The sequence below is a fragment of the Ursus maritimus genome, unplaced genomic scaffold, assembly GCF_017311325.1.
Source record: "Ursus maritimus isolate PB19 unplaced genomic scaffold, ASM1731132v1 scaffold_16, whole genome shotgun sequence".
Taxonomy (NCBI): Eukaryota; Metazoa; Chordata; class Mammalia; order Carnivora; family Ursidae; genus Ursus; species Ursus maritimus.
Genome location: NW_024424008.1, coordinates 15,829,884 through 15,846,519, shown reverse-complemented (window position 1 = coordinate 15,846,519; position 16,636 = coordinate 15,829,884). Strand labels below are relative to the sequence as shown.

Here is a 16,636-nt window from a genome sequence, read left to right as displayed (position 1 = left end):
AGGTATCCCATGGCTGCACCACCTGCCAACCCACAGCTCTGCTTTGGCAGGGTTACATCTTTTCCTATTTCACAGTTTTGGGGCATATTTTATTGCATTCAGCCATTATGATTTACAAAGAAAACAGGAGGAAAACGACACAGTACTCGGCCATGTTTAGTTTCTCTTACCTTTCTCTGGCAGTCTTAGGCTATGATTGTTGGGGTTTTTTGCTTGATGCATGGGATAACCTCTCAAATATCTCCTACTTACACAAATTTGTATTCCTTTCAAGTTCTCCTCTGCTCCCAGAGTTACTTCTGCTTCCTCTGGTCGTTTGTTCTTCTTGCTCCTTCTTAGTCTTAATGTCCAGTGATCCCCAGATACCTGGGAATCCCTAGTTGTCTGATCATATTTTTTATGATTTGGGGTACTGGCATGGGCTCCCTCTGAAGCTGCCGGGGCTTGTCCCCCCATAGGCTCTCCCCTAAAAGGCAGGGTGGCTGTGATCTTCGTTTGAGTAGGTCAGGCCATGACCGAGAGACTCCACTCCAGGGACTTGGACATGGGGAAGACAGGCAGGCTGAAGACATCTTACCCTCTCTGAGGCTCTCACCTCCTGCTCTCGTTGCCAGGCACTATTGGACTTCAATGAATATTTCACCTCAGCAAAAATGACTCAGATATTTTTTTCCCTTCTGAGTCCACTTTGGAATTTTTGATTTATCTCTCTTAGACCTCTATCCCCTCTCCCCCCCCACATCACTATCCCTCTCCAGATAGGAAGTTCACACTCTTTGGAGGGGTATTCTCTTAGGGGTTTTATCACAGGGTCTAAGGCTGCTGCTGCTACTGGCAGTGGTAGTGCTGATGGTGAGGTCAGAGACACGACTGGCTTTGCTACTCTGAATGCTGGTCTGTAATTAGTTATATTGTCATTAATGATCTCAATAATTAAGTATCTTAGGGCCCCCTACTGCTCTTGACTTGTAGTCACCCTGACTCTGAGATGGAAGTTTCTTTTAATCTTTTATATTTCTTTCTGATTCGATCTATTTTTTATAGATTTCTCTAGAATTGTAGTTCTCCAGTTACAGTGCCTGAGCCGGCAGGATCAGCAAAACCTGGGAACTTGTTAGAAATGCATATTGTTTACCCATAAGATGGGTAAAAATTTGGTTGTTTCTAGATTTCTGACTATTACAAATAAAGCTGCTGTGAATATTGTCGTACAGATGTTTCTGTGGACATATTTTTTCATTTTTATTGGGAAATACCTAGAAGTAGAATTGTAGGCCAAATCCAATCTGACACAATCCAAAAATTCTTCATAGCTGTGATCCACTAATGTACAGTGTTATGGATTTATTCCTTTTATGGTTGCCGATAAAATGCAGTAAGTCCAACATATTTCATTTAGGGCATACTTTTACTAAAAAATTATTCTTTGTTTACCTGAAATTCGTATTTAAGTGGGTGTCCTGTATTTTTCAATGTTTTTTTGTTTTCTTTGCTAACTATGCCCACCCTAATAAAAAGGATTTTTATTATCATATATGTTATTTTAAGAGCTTTGGAAGGTAGAAGAAGCAAGATTTACTTGTATGATCATTCCACCATCTTAATCTAAGATAGAAACTTGGCAGAAAACTGATAGCCTCATAATCCATTTACTAGTCTGTTCATTCCAGTGCAAAATATGCTGCCCAAATCAGTGAAAACTTACCATCAGAAAGTCCTCCTTCCTAACATGAAATCAATATCTTATGTCTGCCAAATGTCATTTCAAGTAGGCTAGGAGCAGAATTTGAGGTAAGAAATTACATTAGATAAGAAATTCTATTGCCTGTATTTAATGTTAAATTTGTGTTTTGAAAATTTTTAATAATCACATAATTGTATTAATATTCAGGTTTTTATTTTCAATCCAAGATTAAAACATTTATAACATCTACTCGGGACTTTATCTTTTTTTTTTTTTTTTTTAGCTCTTGAGGATAGAATTCCCCACATAACACATAAGGCTACTGCTTGATTTAGATATATTAACTTTTCATGTACATTTTCAGAAACTCATTAAACACAAAAATAGACCTGTCTCCAAAAAAATGTAATGGGCAGAAAAAAAACTTAGATGTAACCATTAGACCCTTGGGCTAGAAAAAGAAATATCTAGGTGTTTTATGAACTTTCTAGCAAGCTTAACCAATTTTGTTTCCCTACCATTTTCTTTTTGTTTTACCAGATGAAGCGTGCTGGTGTTGTTAGTTCTCCCTTAGCAGTTATGGATATTATGAGATTATTATACATCCTGCCTATGAATATTTTGGACTTGAGTTTCTTTGTCCTGTAATTTTTAAAACATGGCCTCCTTCTACCCCACTGCTTTGGTACAATCTCTTGTGGTGAGTTGGAGGAAGGACACCACCCTGGCTTTGAGGCTTCTGGCAGAACATTAGTCTTGTGTGGCTGTGGTTACCACTAGGTTATTGCTGAGAAATCATGTTCAAGGCCTATCCCCAGCTTGAGTTTTTCCTGTGCATTAAATACTGTTAGTGGTTTTAGTCCATTCATTGTTCCCATTTGAATAAAACAAAAACTCTTGTGCAACAGGATTTCTGAGGTGGTGTGAAAAGCTTTAAGTCCAATAAAGGCCAGGTTGCTCTGTGTAGACTGGATTTACTTCTGTTTTACTCAGCCATTCTCTAGAGAGGCAAGAGAGATTCTGTCTCTAAATGGTCTACGTGATTTTCATATCTGGCAGAAACATTAAGGATAATAATAATAATAATCAGAATTTACCATATACCAGACTAAGTACTAGTGTAAAAACTTAGCATGTGTATCTTGGCTGATAACAGTCATAATCACAACCAGTATCATTTATTAAGTCCCATCTATAAGCCAGGTGCTTGACCTACCTTATTCTATCTCCACGACAATTTTCTGAGAGAGGTGCTTAGAGAACAGGGAATCAAGGCACTGACAGTTAAGAAGTATGTCCAAGATTATGCAGGTGGCAAACCACAGACCTAGGATTTAAGCACAAACTCTCGGGCCTTTTTCATACAATGCAGTTGAATCGATTTTTATACTTAAAAAAGCACTTGCTCACTTATTACTTTATTTCACTTTGACAAGACCTTCCCATGGGAAAAAAAAGAAGATAGGACTATCTCCACATTAAAGTAAGGAAAATGAGACACAAGAGGGTAAATGGCTTACCTAACTTCACACATTAACAGCACAGATGGTCCACAGTACCCATTTCTGGCCATTAATGCGATACCTTTTCTGTTGTTCACCCACCCGATGACCGGGTGAGTTCATGGTAAGAGAGCACAGTTTTAAATCCCTGCACTCAAAGCAAACCTTAAGAGGGTCATCATCCTTGAATTCCTAGTTTCCACATAGGCATTGTTAATACCTAGTCTAATCGTGGTAAGGAAATAGGCAGTTGTTTAAATATCCAAGAACCCAAAGTGCCTTAGTTTGTGCCAGCAAATATTGATCTTCAAAGATAGAGTCCTCAACAGTTTTACATTCCAAACCACACTTCCCAATAAAAATGATCCTCCAGAGCGAGTTCCAAAGTAAGCTCCAGGCCCGGATCCCCGGCCATGAGTTCTATGGGAGGGCGTCATCCACAACCCACCGGAAATTTGGCACATTGCTTAGACAACCCGTCTCCATCAAGCTGCCTTTGATGGCAAAGCCAGATGGGCTTCTCTGGGCACCAGCTGACCTCCTCCTGCTTACCTTCACTGGGCTCTCCTCTTCTGTCACCCTTCCCCTCCAGCTCATAGCGCCCTGCACAAATGCTTCTCTTTGCCAAGAAGACACATGGACTCAAATGATCAGATAACTATGCTGATCATTTTTCTCGGCCAATCAATGCTGTGTCATTTCAGGTCTCTAGAAAATTCCCTCCAAATACTTGACAGCCCTATCCATTTACAGAGTTCTGAAAACCTAGATGCAGGTTGAGCCCAGATTCTGATTTCAAATCTCCATTTGGCTCACACTTGGGATATGTTCTGTCTTCCACCTCCAGCTGGCCCACTGTCATGCCCTTTCCTCTGGAACGAAGACTTCCCCACATTCATCTCCACATTCCTCACACTTACACTAGTGGAATTTATAGCTTGCTAACTCAGCCTTGCCCCAAAGAGCAAGCAAAGGGGAATTTGGTTCAGGACCCACTTGCTAGGCAGAAAATAGTCGAAGTTCCAATTTTTGACCTTTTTGCCCCAATTTTCCCTCCTTTGCCCTCTTTCCCCGTTTGAAAGACTTGCCTTCTAGAGGTCTCTGCTTAACTTTTTCAGCATCCAACACTTGACTTGAACACTGCCTGGTTAAGGTTCAGAAGGAAAAAAAAAAAAGGCCTACAGAAAGTTTGTGGAATCAGACCTGAGCTATTCCTCAGCAGTGCAGTAGGAAGTGTTCTTGAAAGATGCATTGACTCTTGCAGGCTACATCGGTGTCCTTAGGTAAATCACTGCCTATGAAATGACCTGTGAAATTGGGTAAATTTCTACTCCACTGCACTGAACGGTAGCGTGGTCGCCCCTAAGAGCTCCCACGACTTCTTAGAGTTCTCAAAAGCAACTTCAACAAAGAGAAGACCTCACCGAGTCAAGGGTCCCCTCAGCCATTTCCTGTTTTACGGAAAGCAGACACTTGGACTCATTTACTCATTCAACAAACATTCTTTGTGCCCTAGCTCAGGGCCAAGTATGAGTTATGCTGAGGGTACACCAGGGAAACACAAAATAACAATAATCCCTGCCTTCAAAGAGGCCCAGAGCCTGAGGAGGGACTCACGCCTCAAGCCCCATTTTTATTTTGGGTGGCTTGACCCCTTCTGACCTCCTGAACAACTACTGAGGGCTGTGAAAGAATTGCCCCTCTCTTCTCATTTAATCCCTCATCCCCTTTGGTGGGGAGAGAGGGGAGCAGAGACTGATCAGGTACAAGTTCCCCTTCCCTCCTCATGTTCATCATTTCTTAACCTCTAGTCATCTCAGTTACCTTGTCCATAAAATAGAGGGTACTATTCCACATCTACTTTGTAGGGGTGTTAAGATGACTAAGAACAACATAAGCGAAGTGCCTGGCACAGAGTGATTGCTCGAAAAACAATGGCAGCCATTTTAACAGGAAATGGAAAGAGGTACAGTAGTTGTCCCATAAGTCGTAGCTATTAATATGGTAGTTCTTTGTCCTCAATCCGAAACTCCAAGGGCTGATCCATCAAGGTGAGGCTTGACGGATGGAGGTGGAGGATTAGCTTTCCCTGGCTCCTTTCTCAGCCTGCATCACGCAAACCCTGTTTGTGCAAACCTTTCTGCTCTGTCCTCAGGAGCTCAGGGGGTATCGGCTCCTCAGGCAGGCCAAGACCTACCTGCAGCAGCTTCCTGTGTAGCCAGGGGTCAAGCAGTTGGCAAAGTCAAGCCAGCCAGCTGCTGTGAAGTGATACCTCTGAAGGAAATCCTGGATCGGTCCTGCAAGCGAGTTGTAAACTGCAGCTGGGATTAACCCAGGCTGTTCATCAGTGTGTCTCAGCTGCTCATCCTTTCGGCCGGCCGGGCAGCTGGGCAAGAACTCCATGACCGCCACTCCCCAATGCCCAGAACGGTCAGAGGGAACAGTGGGGATTCCTGATCCGGACAAGCTCTCTTTCCCAGAAAAGGGATTAAGCGTGCCCTGACAAAGTTCACTCTTCCATCATTCTTTCTTGGGCAGTGAAGTGGGTGAGAAAAGAGACTTGAACCACTCATTCCTTCCCCCTTAAAAATCCCTTCAAACTGCTCCATGCTTCCTTCCCACTTTGCATCTGAACAAGCCATCTACTGATCTAACACCGTCAGCTGGGTCTGTGTTCCCAGAGAAGTGAGGATAATAACGCCAACTGTAGAGGGCTGCAGTAAGAAGTAAATGAGAGATCACACGTGGAAGCACTTACCCAACTGTCTGGTCCGTGATGAGTATGGAACGCATGCTAGGATAGTCTTTTTCTGCATAACTGTGTAAGGCAGTATTGCGCAGGGTGAGGAAAACAAGCCCCCACGTCTCCCTCAGAGATCTCTCGTTGTAGAGGTGACCAAAACCTGACTCAAAGTTGTTTAGAAGGAAAATAAAAGGACTTCACTGGCTCATGGAATTTGTAGGTGTGGCTAGCCCTAGACGCTCCAAGGAGGTTTTCAGGGCTCTTTTTCTCTATGTCTTAGCTAGCTCTGCTTGGCTCTAATTCCTTTTGCCTTTGGCCTCATTCTCTCCTGCCACAAACAGCCTCTCTCCATGTGGGAAGGAAGACAGCCATGGAAATCATGATCCAAAAGGAAGAGACACATGCTCTCTCCCAGTGTCCATGTTTTAAATCTCATGGCACGACTTTGGCCTTTTGTGGGTCACGGCCCCTTCCTTAGACCAGGAGTCAACAAAATATGACCCAAGGGCCAAATCCAGCCTACCTCCTGCTTTTGGACATTGTGTCCAAAATGGTATTGTCATTTTTAAATGGTTGGGGGGGAGCACAAAAGACAATATTTTCTAATACCTGTAAATTATACAAAATTCAAAGTTTAATGTCCATAAGCTTCCATTTTTATTGGACACACAATAGCCGTTCATTTATGTATTGTTTATGTCTATTTTTCTCTACAACAGAAATGGAGTAGTGGTAATGGAGATCAGATTGGCCCACAAAACGTAAAATATTGCTATCTGCTCTTTACAGAAAAATTGTACTGACCTTGCCCTAGACCAGTCATGGTATACAAGAAGACAGGACACTCTGATTGGTCGGATCTGAGTCATGTGTCCACACCTAGGAGACAGACAAGGTAAAATAGTAGTAATACTTTATACTTGATGAGCACTTACAGTGTGAATCAATGCTATTTGCACTTCATTTGTATTAGCTTACTTAGTCTTTATAATAACTTTTACTATCCCCATGTGATAGACAAAAATACTAAGGCACAGAAAGGTTAAGGAATCTGTCCAAAGTGACACAGCAAATAAATGGTAGAGGTGAGATTTGAACCAAGCCATTTGGCTCCAGAGGTCACTCACTGGCCACTGGGTAAGTCTGCTCTAGCCAAACAATGTGGGATGGGGAGTAGGATGATTTTGAGGGTAAAAGAGGGGTGTAGGGGAAAAGAAACAGCAGATAACCATAACAATGTCAGATCACTATGGGTTCGAAAAACTTAACTTCTTAGAACCTTATTGTTGTTTTGCTTTTTTTTTGTTTTGATCTAGTGTGAAGTGTTCTGAGATCTGCCTTTTGGGGTTGTAGAGGGGGTGTTTGCTAACATTCATGGAGTACTTACTTCAGGCTAATTCTAAGTACTCTGTGGATGCTGTCTCATTGAGGAAGACAAAGCTTTGACCGTTTACACAGGTTGCCCAGGGGGGCACGGTGTCCTGATGAGAAGCCAGGTCTGTCTCACTCAAGGGCCTGGGCACATAGCCATTACACCACACTTCCTCCCATCCGAGAGGATGAAGAGAGATCAGCTCTCGAGTGGACATAGTAGAGAGCCTGACACATTGTAGGCACTGCATTCAGGTTAGTTTCTTCTCTTCCTCTTTCTTGACTTTTCCTAGTCACATTACGGAGATGTATATATGAGCAAGGAATCCATATGTATCTTTGGAAGAACATTCTAAGAAAAATTTAAATTAAAGGGGGGGAGCTTTAATCAGTCTTGCTGTCGAAAAGGCAGAGCAAAAATAGTAAAGGTTCAGAGAAGGGCAGTGAAAATAATGTGTGGCATGCATGGCAGAAGAGCATGCCATGAAAAGAGGCATTCCAAACCCGGGGATCATTTCATTTGGAGAGGCAAGCTCCCAGAGGCACAGTGTTTACAGTATCACAAGCTGACGACAGGTATAGGAAACGCTAATCAGGACCTGGTATTTACTTTTCCCCAAAAACACAAGAAGCAGACTGTTTAACGCATTGTATAATAGCCGTGTCACCTTCCACTCTGGAACACTATCAAAGTGAGCTCTACCCTCCCTTCCTACTGACTGTGGTGCCAAGCCACACCCCCAGCCCCAATCAGTACACAAGACACTGCACTCTACACGTACTATTCAGAATCGAGGTTTCTAGCTGGAAGGTGTGTTGGGGCCAGGTAGACCAGCCTCCCGTGTGATACAGGAAGTGCAAGCCCAGTAAAGTGAAATGCTTGGTCCAAATCTGCAGGGTAAGCTCATGGCACGTCTAGATTTAGCTGGGCCTTGCGACCGATCAGAGGAACTGGACTGAAGTCCTGGCTAGATCTAGATGACCTTCCTGAGACTGAGAATCAGTATCCTCATTGCTAACGTGGGTGGAGGATCAAATCATGAAAGTAGCATAATGCTCAGTTCAGTATACTGTGGCTTACTGCTCAGTTCAGCACTTCCCCTCTGTCCGTTCTGCTCCTCGGAATTGTCTTGCGAAGGAAAAGAGTGCAATGCCAGATCGCTGAAAAACATGGATGATGCGGCACCCCCTCCCCCTCTTTACTTCCCCCCACCAACAATAAAGTCCAAACTTCAAAAGAAACACACTCGCAAATGGTGGCCAGTCTCAGAGGCCTTTCCCAGAGTGGAACCATGTGGTCAGATACTGGCCAGGGCAATCCTTGAACGACTTGGTTACAATCCAAGCCTGTTTTCAGTGGGGAACAAAGTTCATGTTTTGGAGGCAGTATCCTTGACTTTTTTATCCTGTTATTCAAATATTTCCTAATAATCTTCGGCATTTATACACTCAAGAGACCTTGAAGGAAAAGGATGCAGGGCTCCAGTCTTTTTTCCTTCCTTTTGCTAATGAATAGATGTTTTCTTTCTGAATTCACTGGCCCTATCACCCTATTTTTTTTTTTTAACACTTAAATAACCATCCAAGCAAGAAGTCAACTACCAAATGGGAAACCGTAAGTTACAAAGTTTTGGTTTGGACTTAATGCTATGAGTGCCTTTTCAACATGAAAAACCTAAGTAGAGAGGACTTGAAGTCCAATCGCGTACATACATAACGCGTCAATCAGTCGGAACAAGTGTGGCTGTTTCCGGTGCCACCTACTGGTCATACCGTTAAGACTGACTGTACGCAGTATGGCTGGTCCTGGGAATGAAGACCGAATGGAATTTATGCTGTGGCAGTCCCGGTTACATATTCCAGCAGGCCGGCTGAATGTCACAAGAGGGTGACCGTTGCTTGAACATCATCTTCAGTCACAGTTACTTGGAAGTGTAAGACTATTTTACTATGTGGTTTTTGCCCTGGTTTACTCACCGATTACATGCGTAGAAAGAAATACATAATGAGGCATAATCTCTGGGAACTCTGAGGTTAATGAACCAATACTCAGATTCAAACGATTTTTGTGTCTTGTGATTCAGAACTGGTATTGGTGCCCCGCCCAATCCCTTTGCCAGCCAGTGCACCACACAGTTGCCCCAAGCTGCTGGGACGTTGGCTAAGCCGACGCACAGCTACCCCCTCTCTGGAGAACTGCCCTTGGCCAGGAGGGAGCCACCTTGACCAGGAGGCTACGTGCACACGTACACATTCATGCGGCCTCCATAGCCAGGGGCCGATAGCTGACTGTTGCGATGGCACAAAAGGCCAGCTCTCCTAACCTTGAGGCGACACTAATCCACTGGTGCAATTTGTTGCTCCAGAGCTCCCTGTTGGATCAGGATGAAGCCAAATTCTTGCTTAGCCCCCCTTCTCTGTCCTGTGTGGTTTCTCCTTGAAAACACTCTATAAATCACTTGAACACAACGCATCTCAGGCTCTGCTTCCAAGGAAGTTGACCTAAGACAAGAACTATCCCATGGAAAGATGTATCTGTAATGATGGAAGTCATGAGAGCAAAATAGCCCTTCGGGTCTCTGAATGTGGTTTTCCCAACATGCTCGAGTGGCTAAACAAAGCCACTCTTCTCCGTAGGCGGCAGGGCCCGGATTCAACAGCAGCAGTGATACAGCACTGTGGGACCAAGGACCTGCGTGATGATATAAAATATATCCTTGAAATGGCACTATGCCTGCGTTTTCTGAGAAATGCATTTAGTTTCAAAATAGTACATCCGTGCTGGCATTAGACCTAGTGCTCCCGGGGGCAATGAAGAATGACCTGGAGCCGGGGCACTTGAGGCCTCACACATTTCTGCCTCTTCTGGAAGAGCCAGGACTTCTTCGCTTGTGCCAAAGGAGAATGCTGGGGAAAGGAAAAAGCTCTGCAGAGGACAGTTTTGGAAATCTCCTAAGAATGGGTGGTCGATTAAATCGGGTTCTGGCTGCAGAAGTTCCAGCTACTTCTCCAGAAGTCGCAGTGCCCAGTGAGAAGCTGGAAGTGTGGGGTCTAGTCAGGCCTGGCTTTGAATTCTGCTCCAACTCACTAACTCAGTCTCCTCATCTACAGAATGGGGATCATAATTTCCCTCCCTCAAGTTTTGGGCGGTGGGTGAGTTAGGAATAGTGTTGGTTTAGCACCTGGTACCCATTAGCCAGTGAATAAAACGGCAGCTACTTCTCTGCACTTGGGTGGTAGCATCTACCAATCAGCCTAGTTTCTCTCACTAATAAGGGCAATATTTTGGCCTTATTTATTCAACTTGTTTCAAACCCAGTGGGGCAAAGGATGCTGTTTACTTAGGGCTCTACTGGGGACCCCCCAAAGAACGACTTTAATTTTGTTATTAATCCTCAGATGATTATGATCCTCACTTGGCGAAAGCCCATGGAAGGGTCTCACTAATTTAAGGGATCCTGTATGTCTGAGCAGACCGTACAGTGTTCAGACGTGCCCCGCTGTGGTTAAGAGGGGCTAAATCTAGCCTTCCTCCTCTCACCAAGCCATGAACCCCGCAGCTAGTGTCCACCTAGAGGTAATACCTTATTAGTTCTCATAGAAAAGGGGCTAGAAGCAGCCCTGACATTGTGGAAGCCCTTTGTTCAAGGTTAGGATCTGTCTTGTGGGCAGAGGGGACCACGAGGACCCCTCCGAAGAGAAGACCTGAGCATTATGCTCTCTAGGCCCACTTTCTCCTGACCCTCACAAATAAAGCCTGACAAAAATATTTAAGGCCACAGTAATTACCTGCTAGGGGTCTCCTCAAAATATGGTGCCTAGCCCAGATGTCCCCATATCATAATATTCAAGGTAGGGTCTGAAAAATTACCAGCACCATCACCTGGGGCACTTGATGGAAAATGCAATATCCTGAGCCATACACCTGACCTTTTAGATTCTATAATCTCTAGAGATTAAATTAGGGAACAGCTGTTGAGATATTATTAATCTCTTCCTCACAGGCTTGCTGACCATAGGCTTCCTTGGTCAAGGATTCCCTTCATTCTCAAAGTCTACAGAAGAGTCATGGTAAAGACTTGAATGTTCCTTAGAAAGATTCTTCCTCTTAGAAGAAGCCTGAAGATAAAAAAGCCATAGGCTTCCTTTCCCTTGATAACATCCTTCCATTCCACATCCCCTTCTCCCAACACATACATAATATCATCTCTCACAGGGCTCTTCCTTCTCTCTCCCTTTCTTGTTTCTGGTTGGTGGTGTATAGAACATATCCCCCAGCAAGCAGAGGCAACTTGGTGACAGCTGTCCTTAAAATTCTTGTTTACTTTTTAGAATCACATCTAGCATTTTCTACTGGTCTTCCTAGAGTCCTGGGTTACCCAAGACCTTCCAAGCAACCTGTGTCCTTGGTGGCAATCCTAACAGTCAGGGAATGTCCACATGATGGGTTGTTAAGTTAATGATACCTTCAATACAGCATAGGCTTCACATAATAGCAGTTAACATATGAGCACATCACTGTCAACATAAGGTCTGTCCATCAGAGAACCAAACTGAGCTGTTCTGTAACCAACAACTATACTATGAGGTACACATCTAGAATTGTGTCATGTTTACTTTGCCCAGTTCCTACATAATTACTTCCAAGTGAACATTAAGGAAGAACCAATTCATTAAAAGATATGGTAAGAAACATTCAACACCTATGCTAGGAGCTAGAGCTAGAGATAAATCAAATGTGTCTCAATCTTCATGAAATTCAGCCTAGCAGAAGAATGCCTATGGAAGCAGTCTGTGGCCAACAGAAGACTATACCATTTAAGGGATTATCATTATTAACAGAAGAGTCTTACACTATAACTTAGATACTGAGAAGAAAAATATTTACTGACCACCACTGAATTTTCACAAAGATCCTACTAGCTTGATTGCTAGGTCAGTTATGATGCCTTCAGGTGCAAGAAATAGGAAACCCAACTAAAAGTGATTTAAGCAAGAAGAAAAATGTATTATCTCACTTAACCACAAGCCAAGACGTAAAGATTACTGGAGTTGATTAACTCAGTAGCTCAGTCATACCTGCAAGAACTCAAATTCTTTCTGTCCCTCTGCTCTCTCACTCGGTTAGTCAGGGTTCTTCAGAAAAACAGAACTAATAGGATATATATACATATATACACACACACATACATATATACATATATATACACACATACCTATGTACACACATATATTTAAAGAGATTTATTATAAGAAATTGGGTATGGAGGCTGACTAGTCCCAAGATCTGCAGGGTAAGTTGGCAAGCTGGAGACCCAAAAGAGCTGATGGTGTAGTTTCAGTCTGAAGGCTGGCAGGCTCAAGACCCAGGAAAGAACCAATAGTTCAGCTAGAGTCCAAAGGCAGAAAAAAACAATGCCCCAGCTTGAAGGCAGGAAAGCAGGAGGAATTTCCCCATTTCCAGGGAGACTTGGCCTTTTTATTCTACTTAGGCCTTCAACTGATTGGATGAGGCCCACCCACATTAGGGAGAGCAATCTACTTTATGCTATCTACTGATTTAAATGTTAAACACATCCAAAAATCCTCACAGAAACACTCAGAATAATGTTTAATCAAATACCAAAACATCCTGTGGCCCAAACAAGTTGACACATGAAATTTAATCATACATTCATCTTCAGCATTTGACCCATACCTTTGTCGGTATGAGGGATGGCAGCAACAGTTCATGCAACATTCAAAAGTTGGAGTAAGAAAAGGCAGATTTTTCTGCCATACCCTATCTGAAAGTTAGGGAAAATGTCCCAAGGATGAACCCTCCCTACCTATCCTCCACACTTCTACATCCATCTCCTTGGCTACAATTATGTTGTATACCTATTCCTAAACAAATCACTTGCAAGGGGAAAATTTACCCCAAGCCCAAAGACTAGGAAAGAGCTCCTCTTCTTAAGACGCACTTGATATCCTGATACATTGTTGTTAGGAAGGAAGAAAGGTTTGGATTGGGCATGTAGGAGCTGGGGGAGGCTATTGGCTCAACAACCAACACTGTCTTCCATAATTTCTATTATCCCATTTTAAAGATATGAATACTGAGGCTCAGAAAGCTTGAGTTGGCAATACACGAGAAACAAATAAACAAATCAAAAAATGGGCAGAAGATATGAACAGACACTTTTCCAATGAAGACATACAGATGGCTAACAGACACATGAAAAAATGTTCAAAATCATTAGCCATCAAGGAAATTCAAATCAAAACCACACTGAGATACCACCTTACGCCAGTTAGAATGGCAAAAATAGACAAGGCAAGAAACAACAATTGTTGGAGAGGATGTGGAGAAAGGGGATCCCTCCTACATTGTTGGTGGAATGTGCAAGTTGGTACAACATACACTGGAAAACAGTGTGGAGGTCCCTTAAAAAAGTTAAAAATTGAGCTACCCTATGATCCAGCCATTGCACTACTGGGTATTTGCACCCCAAAGAGTGGTGACGAGTGAAGAGAAGGGCCATATGCACCCCAATGTTCATAGCAGCAATGTCCACAGTAGCTAAATCAGTGAGTTTCAGATGCCTTCCAACAGATGACTTGGATTACATAGTTGTGGTCCATATATACAATGGAATATTACTCAGCTAATTTCAGAAAGAACGAAGTTCTCAACATTTGCTGCAACATGGACGGCACTGGAGGAGATAATGCTATGAAATAAGTCAAGCAGAGAAAGACAACTATCATATGATTTCTCTCATCTATGGAACATAAGAACTAGGATGGATCGGTAGGGGAAGAAAGGATAAAGAAAGGGGGTAATCAGAAGGGGAATGAAACATGAGAGACTATGGACTATGAGAAACAAACTGGAGGGACTTCAGAGGTAGGGGTGGGGAATGGGATAGACCGGGTGATGGGTAGTAAGGAGGGCACGTATTGCATGGTGCACTGGGTGTTATACACAACTAATGAATCATCGAGCCTTACATCGGAAACCGGGGATGTACTGTATGGTGACTAACATAATATAATAAAAAATCATTTAAATAAAAAAAAAAATAAATAAATAAAAAAAAAAAAAAAGAAAGCTTGAGTTGGTCAGCATCACACACCTAGTTAATTGTCAAGCACGAAGTTCAATCAGATCTTTCCAGCTCTAATTTGCTCGCTCATTTGCAGGTTTATTTGTAAATATGCCTAACTCCACCTGTACTGTAACCTTGGGCAATTGCCTTATTCCCTCCAAATCTTCTTTTCTATCACTGATAAAGAGACATAACAACAGTCCTTAACTTTCAGAGTATCACTTAACTTAGTGAATGTAAACTTTCACTATTACAGATCTTCCTTGACTTATGATGGGGTTACATGCTGATAAACCCATCATAAGTTGAAAATATCATTAAGTCAAAAATGCATTTAACCTACTAAACATCATGGCTTAGCCTTGCCTATTTTCAAGGTGCTCAGAATACGTATATTAGCCTACAGTTGGGGAAAATCATCTAACACAAAGCCTATTCCTATTTTGTAATAAATGCTGAATTATCTCACATAATTGATTTTATACCATACTGAAAGCAAAAAATAGAATAGAATGCTTATATGGGTACAGAAGGGTTGTAAGTATATGAGCCGTTCACCCTCGTAAGCTGTGGCTTGCTGCCACTGCCCAGCATCATGGGAGATGATCACCCCCCCATACTGCTAGCCTGAAGAAAGATCAAAACTCAAAGTTCAAAGTAAGGTTTTTCCTGAGTGTGTATTGCTTTTGCACAATATAAAGTCATAAAATTGTAAGTTGAACCATTGTTAAGTTACAGACTGTCTGTATTTGCTGCCCCACCACAGTATAAAGAGCCACCTATTGTACAACTGTAGGGGGCACTATTCACCTAAAATATACAATGAATTACCCCCCTGGAGTTTCACCATAGCTTACTAAGGGTACAGAAAACTTACCTCCAGAATGAGAAGTAGAGGATTCTTGGGAAGTAGTGCAGCACTGGCAAGTTTTAACTCAATGCCACAACAAACAGGTGAAGGAAAGCTAACAGAATTTTCCAAGCCCAATGGTAAGGACCTTCATATATGTATCTCATTAATTCTCACAAAAGCCCTAGGATGATAAAGAAATTTTGTTATGCTTTTGTTTTTCATGTAGAGAGTTACCATGGTAGGTTTTAATTCCAAGAAGGAAACAGAATTTCTTGATTTCCTTGCTGGAAGATACCGTCAGTCATTTGACACTTTTTCCGGGGGCTCACTGTGTTTCTGTGTTCCACCTGCCAAGGCTTCAGCATGATGCAGTAAATACTGATCTGTGAAGTCAGAAGCCTGGGTTCTAGCCTTACTCTGTGTCTAGCTAACAGTATCAAAGTGGACAGTCAATTAACATTTCCTTTCCCCTCTGTATCCACAATTATCTGCAAATCTGGTGATGAGGTAGATTCCTTGGTTTGTACGAATGGTTTCTTTTTTCTTTCTTTTTTTTAAGAAAGAGAGAGTGCACGTATGCTCTCGCATACGAGAGTTGAGAAGTTGGGGAGGGGCAGAGGGAAAGGGAGAGAGAGAACCTTAAGCATGCTCCATGCCCAGCATAGAGCCCATTGCAGGGCTCCATCTCACAACCCTGAGATCATGATCTGAGCCAAAATCAAGAATCAGACGCTTAACTGACTGAGCCACGCAGGCACCCCCCTAAGAGTGGTTTCTAGGGGCCCAGTTATACTGAGCAATCTATCACCCAGCTCTCTATATATGCAGGCTGAACCCTCAGGTCTGGTTAATAGGTCTGTTGCTATTTACCTAAATAATCCTGGTTTGCTAAGGAGGTGGAAGGAAGACAGTGTGATGTGGTGGGAAGAGTCCTGAAGGCAGGGTATAGGATATCTAGTGCTAACTCTGTCTTGGAGAAGTCTCAGCTTCTTTATCTGTTCAGTGGGGTTCTGCAGAAGATGACCTGGAAGATTCCTTCCAGGTCTATGGTAGTCTAACAGATGCTATCAGATGCTACTGTTTCTTTGCATGTGTCTCAAAATTGCTTTCTTAAAATGTGTTCCATGTTCTTGTTTTAGAACAGAAATGAAACCCCAGGTATAGATTCTTGAAAGCAAAAGAGATAATGAAAAAAAAAAAGGTAGGAAGGCCTAAAATGCAGTCAAATTCTTGAAATTGAAAAATTGAAGGCTACTCAGGTATTCATCAACAGACAAATGGATGAAGAAGATGTGGCACACACACACACACACACGCACACACACCACACAATGGAATACTACTCAGCCATCAAAAAATCAATCTTGCCATTTGCAACGATGTGGATGGAAC

At 42.7% G+C, this 16,636-nt stretch overlaps 1 protein-coding gene across 1 annotated transcript in view; it reads right to left on the bottom strand.

The window, feature by feature from the left end:
• Window positions 1-16,636, bottom strand: part of LOC121102946 — a 59,336-nt gene that overhangs the window by 34,043 nt on the left and 8,657 nt on the right. Inside the window, exons 4-5 of the mRNA XM_040631323.1 lie at window positions 6,734-6,808; window positions 5,945-6,004 (exon numbers count right to left, since the gene is read on the bottom strand). Of these exons, the coding sequence (XP_040487257.1) occupies window positions 5,945-6,004; window positions 6,734-6,808 (135 nt within the window). The remainder of the gene's footprint in view (window positions 1-5,944; window positions 6,005-6,733; window positions 6,809-16,636) is intronic.